This window comes from Lolium perenne, chromosome 3, assembly GCF_019359855.2.
Source record: "Lolium perenne isolate Kyuss_39 chromosome 3, Kyuss_2.0, whole genome shotgun sequence".
In the NCBI taxonomy this organism is placed as follows: Eukaryota; Viridiplantae; Streptophyta; class Magnoliopsida; order Poales; family Poaceae; genus Lolium; species Lolium perenne.
This window is the reverse complement of record NC_067246.2, coordinates 191,517,319-191,523,332: the sequence shown is the minus strand read 5'-3', so window position 1 is coordinate 191,523,332 and position 6,014 is coordinate 191,517,319. Positions and strand designations below refer to the sequence as shown.

Sequence of the window (6,014 nt, the reverse complement as noted above, 5' to 3'; positions counted from 1 at the left end):
GTCTAGAGGGTGCAAAACGACTGCACGTGATGTACATCAACGATTATTGAAGCATAGGCGCGCGATATAGCACCTCTATTGGAGTGGGCCCAAGGCATTTCTTTTAGCGCGCAATTTTAATAAGTTTGACTCGTAAAAGAGAGGAATAGGGATGTTGGGTTGCGCAGGCTAACCCTTCTTCCCTTCCGGCTAACAGAAAAGAGAGATAGGAAGGTAAGTTACTTACGTACAGGTAGAGGTGTACAACTCTACACATACATGTACAAGTATATACATACTACGTATTCTATTACCTTTCCTTACAAAGCTTATACAAAATAAACGGATGTGGTTTGGTGAAAATATCAAAAACCTGATCTTTAGAGAAGATGAACCGCATTTGAAGTCGCTTGTGAGCAACACCCTCACAAACAAATAAAGTAAAATTCACTTCAATATGCTTTGTTCTCACGTGGAAGACTGGGTTTGAAGATAGGTATATCGCTCCAATCACACCATGATACTGGAGGTTGCGCTTGTTTTACTCCAAGCCCGTGTAACAAAGACAGAACCCAACATTAGCAAGAGTCATATACTCATACTCAATACTCGACCTAGACATTTTAGCTAACGAAGCTCGCGACCTCACCCCTGTTGGTGGACGAATGTCGCCGCCACTCCTCCCTACTTGCCGAGCATCGCCTTTGCTCCTCCCCTACTCCTTGTTGTGGCACGTGTGGAGGAGAAACGTCGTCGCCCTTGTCGTGAATGGACAACCACCGGAGCCTATGCGGGTAGATCTCGCCGGACTTGACCGAAGACATGTGAGGAGCAGCCGAAGACGGGATGGCACCATGTAGGAAGGCATGTGACCTGGGGAAGTCGAGCATGGTTGGGATGCATAGCCGTGCGCATTGGCGGGCCGGCGAGAAGCAGCATTAGGGTTCCGCACGACGGGAATCGGCCGGGTATGGGCACTAGAGCCACGTTGACGAGCCGTGGGGCCATGGGCAGGCGACGAGGTGCGGGAGGGGTGTTCCGACCATGGGCCGCGCTATGATTTTCTTAATATCTTGCCCCTATTTCTTTTTCAAAAGTTACAACCATATGAAGTATGCACCCTTGCTAGTCTCTTTCCGTCGTTGCCATGTCGGCATGTCAGATAAGCTATAAATTTGTTTTAGTTTCATTTTGGTGCATATTGCAAAAAAAAAACTTGTCCTAAAATGGTAATATTTTGTTCGAAAAATGAAAAGTGGTAGTTTTCGAATTTGGGTAGAAAAGTGGCAGCTTTATGCTAACTCAACAAATACACTAAACCAATAAAGCTAGACCTACGGACTAGCGTGGCTACGAAAATTTTACGGACAGAAACCTGTTTCAGCCCTACATGATTGTGCCCACGTCCGAGTCTGTAAGAAATTCTTGTTGCCCGTAGCATTACTCCACATATAGACACACCCCTTCAAGAAAAAAAACACAGATAGATACACAATTGCTACAACTCATTCCATACAACAGAACCGAGGATGAGATATTCCCACGGCATCGAAATCAACCTGTTAATAATTGTTTTTGATCGATTTCCTCAAACGCCCCCGCTTCCGATACGGATGGATTGTATCCGTCGCGGTCTGGGCAGCTCGAAAACCAGACCCAACGTGCGAACATAAACGGTAGAAGCGACCATTTCGGAGCAAACCTGATCCAAATTTAGATCGGATTTGCGACAGCGCGGACAGCGGGCGAGGAGAGAAATATGTCTGGCCGGGTCCGCAACCCTCCACACTTCTCCACTCTCATCCAGTTGTCGTCTCCCGTGCCCTAGCTTGATCCATGAAGCCGCAACTCTTTCCGGCGAGAGCATAGCTCAAGGCAACTTTATGCTAGATGCCGCTGCCACAGCTCCCACCTAGGTGACGGCCCCGTCGCGTGCCTGCGGCCGCCTGAGAAAGGCCGCCGACCTGGTGTGTAGGCTAAGCCGAAGAAGGAGCTCACGTCGGTCGCCGGAGGAGCGGGCGATGGACTCGAGTAAGAGCATGTCTAACAGGCCCCGTATTTTTTCGCCCCGTAAAACGCGAGTAGAGGGTCTTGTATCGGGTTTTCATCGGCCGAAAACTCGGACGAGCTAGCAGAACCCGTATCCCCACCCCGTAAAACAGAAGGGTGGGGATACGGGTTCTGCTAGCTCGTCCGAGTTTCCGGCCCCTCAAAACAGGGTTTTAGATAGCAATTTGCACAACAATTTCACATCAAACATATCACATCCAAAATATGTGATGCATAATTCATAGTTTTAACATCACAACGCGATCATATGCAATGTTCAAGACACGGAAGTTCTCAAATGTGATCAAGCATCAACGAATCCATCGCCACCGGCGCCACCGCTCGCCGGAGACTCACCTTGAGCACGAGCTTGACGCGCAACCTTCTTCCTCGCAATGATGTCCGCCTTGGTCTCGTTCCACCACGCCAGCTGATCCTCGTCCATGCCGTCGGTGCGCATCATCATGATTTCCCTCTCCTCGGCCAATAGCTCCTTCATGGCCTTGGCTTCTTTGGCTGCGATCATCTTCATGTCAAGCTCGGCCTTCAACTTGGCATCTTCCCTCCTTGCTTGCACCTTGGCAAGCTTCACCTCACTCTTCTTGTCGGTGATGAGGAGTTTGGTCTCCAACGTCTTCATCGTCAATGCCTCCTTGGACTTCATGAGTTGATCCAACTTCTCCCGGAAGCTAGCTGCTTCAAGTTCTACCTTGACCCTCTCCTTGGCTTTCTTGTTGCCCTCGGGCTTGCCGGTGTTTCTCCCACTCATGTCCTCCGCTTCATCATCCATGGTGAGAAGTGCCTCCTTCTTGCACTTTGGCTCGTTGTCCTGCAACTTCCACTTAGGAAGATGTTGAAGGATGGAAAAGCAATGTTGAAATTGAAATTCCTTGTTCTTCGAGCCGGCCATGTCCTTGTACCGTTGTTGAGCATACTTGGGCTGCACAACAATAATATGAGGAGATGTTTCCACATCATCAACACATAATATGGATAGCTTGTGATGTTTCCACATCATCAACACAAGGAAAACTTACATAGTCCTCCGGCACGCATCCACTAGGGGGGGTTGTCGACCACTTGATCCATGGCAGCACTCCAACGAGAACAAGCCGGCTTGATGATGTTCCATCGGCCTTCAAGGGAGCGGTAGGATCTGTCCACCATGCTCTTCGTGCGAGGCTTCAGCTGGTGGTACAGATCCTCAATGCGCTGCCAATAGCGCTTGCCGCCTTGGTCCACTCCGGTGCACGCATCCATCCCCACCTTGCTCCAAGCACGGACCAAGATGGCGTCTTCGATCTCGCTGTAGTTCGCCGTGCGTGGCTTCGGCGTCGACGAAGAACCGACGGCAGCCGGATCAACCTCAACCACCTCCTCCTCGTCACCCTCCTCCTCCTCCTCCTCCTCCTCATCAATCTCTTCGACGTTGCAATCCCCATCGAATGCATCGATACCGGCGTCCAAATTCACCGCGGAACCGTTGAGCATGTCCATGTACGATGTTGTGGACTCAACATCGAACACCTTGTCTACGTCCATGGTGGATGGCGGCACCGCGGGCGGCACATCGGACGGAACGGAGGGAGGAGAGGGCGTGGCCTTGGAGGGCGGTGGAGGCGCGAGGCCGATGCGGCTGATTGCCTTTGTCCGCACCTTGGCCGGCGCGGCGCCCCTCGGCCCGGCCGCCTTGATCTTCATCCTGCCCGCCTTCTTGGCAGCCGGCGGGGCTTCGCCCGGTGAAGCGGCGGCCAGCGAAGCTGCCACCGCCGAAGGAGCTTCGAAGAATTGCTTCGGAAACCTCTTCCATTTTGACGGGATGGTGGCGGAGATCATGGCCGACACCACGCCGGCGTTCGGCGCAGCTCCGACGGGGACATCGACCACCGCGGCCGGAGGAGATGCATCGCCGGCGGTAGGCGGCTCTTGCGGACGATCCATGGCAGCGGGATCCGGCCGGGAAGGGCGCGGGGGAGGAGATCGGGCGGCGGCGGCGGTTGGCTTCAGCGAAATGCTTCGCGCGCAGTGGAGTGGGCGATACTGGTTTCGCCCACTATCCCCGCTCCCACCCCGCACAAGTAGGGGGCGACGACCCGCCGCGTAATCCAAAACAGCAAAAAACGATGCGGGGGCCGTTTTTACGGGGCGTGCTAGACGGCCGGGTAGAGCCGAAACCCTCAAATCGGCGGTTATTATACGGGTTTGCCCCTTTTACAGGGTCTGTTAGACCTGCTCTAAGATGGTCAAACATCGGGTGAACGTGAAGGCCAAGCTGGCTGCCGCCCAACTTGCCCAAGAAAGGGCCGATGCATTGGCGTACGTGGCCACCGTCCAAGCAAGCGCGAACCTCGAGGCCCTAGTGGCGCAAGCGGGAACCTCGAGGCCCTAGTGGCGCAAGCGGTGCTTCTGGTGGGCACCTAGGTTCTGACCACCAGTTATGGCTCGACCGCGTCCAACCCGCCGGCTATCAAGGGACCGACCGTGCCCTGGCTTTCAAGGTACAAGTCCCTCGAGGTCGGCGAGTCTCCGGCCACTCCTCCGCTCCCAAGCATCGACCTCAACTTGTCGATGAGCATCTCGTCGGGTACCGGGCAAAGAAAGCCCCCAAGGCAGCTGTCGCCGAATAGCCTTCCGTCCCCCTCAACCTGCTCGACGAAATGGCGACGCGACCCGGTTCGCCTACGCATCCGGTATGAAATTATAATTTCGCTTGCCGATTTGTGTCGTTCATCGAGTTAGGAATGCTGATGCGACCCCATGCATGTGGCGGTCCTACTTCGATGGGGCCGATACCATGAATACCACCATGGACGACATGATCAATGGCGGTGGCGGCACGGAAGGTGGCACCTACACGCAGCATAATGCCACCCAAGGTGGCACCGAGGCCGTCCCTATCTCCATCGACGAGGCGCCTTTGTTCGAGGAGCAGCTACCTCAAGTCACCAAAGGAACGTCCCGTTGGACCGGGAACTTCGCAAAGCTTGATGATGTGTGCCTTTGCGAGGCATGGATGGAAGTTCGACAAGATCCAATATGTGGCGCCCAACAAATGGGAGGCACATTTTGGGAGAAGGTCCATAATTACTTCCAGGAGCACAAGCATTTGGGCGATACCCCTTTTGTGAGCGACCGGAGTGAGACCTCACTCACGAAAAGGTGGGCGTGAATCCAAAAGCAACCCACCAAATTCAACGCCGCCTACGACAATATGAAGAAGAGGAATGTGAGCAGCCTTGGCATTGCCAACTTGATGACCCAATCTTTAGGCGAATTCAAGCTTTCCAAGGAGCAAAAGAACTTCAACTTGGTCCAATGTTGGACGACGCTCAAGAATTGCCCCAAGTGGCACGAGCTATACGTGTAGGGGTGAACACGAAGCGGACACGGTCGAATAGTAGTGAAACCATATTTGTATCCATATTTTTCCAGATTCATAACCGGAGCGGATACTGTGCGGATACAAATACGGAATCCAAGCCTATCGGTTACGAATATGCACCGAATATAAGGCGAATACGGTTCGATTGCAGATAAATATTTTGTTAGATCTCCCTTTGAAAATAAAAATAGGACTAACTAGTGAAGTAAAATTAACTTGTAAAAGTTCTTCTACAAATTAGGAACATATGCTAGTAGCACCTAGCGTCTAGGGCTACATCAACAGAAGGAGTTGTCGGCCTAGGGCATGGGGTAGGAGAATTGACGAAGGGTAGGTTTACGTTATATATAAAGAGGTAGCCAGTTGTGGGCTAGAATGCAAATTTATATATTAGTGGGCATAAGATGTGATGTATTAATTGTCGGATATTTTGAGGGATGTTGACCGGGTGTAATACGGTATATCTTTGGATATTAGTAAAGCCATATCATTTTTTGTATCCGTTAATTACTAGCCGTATCCGTGAGTATATCCATCAACTATCCGACTGAATTCCTTTTCGTAATCCATAAGGCTCCGGTGGGTCGGTCGGTCTGGAAATAAT

General features: G+C 52.1%; 1 protein-coding gene across 1 annotated transcript; it reads left to right on the top strand.

The window, feature by feature from the left end:
* The first annotated feature begins 4,834 nt into the window (after positions 1 to 4,834).
* On the top strand, positions 4,835 to 5,197 carry LOC139838068 (uncharacterized). The gene has a single exon (XM_071827422.1). It carries the CDS (start codon positions 4,835 to 4,837, stop codon positions 5,195 to 5,197), a length of 363 nt encoding a protein of 120 aa, XP_071683523.1.
* The last annotated feature ends 817 nt before the right edge of the window (positions 5,198 to 6,014 follow it).

What these genes read in the sequence shown, in the direction of transcription:
- LOC139838068 (XM_071827422.1), top strand. Translation starts at nt 4,835, where the DNA reads ATGGACGACATGATCAATGGCGGTGGCGGCACGGAAGGTGGCACCTAC.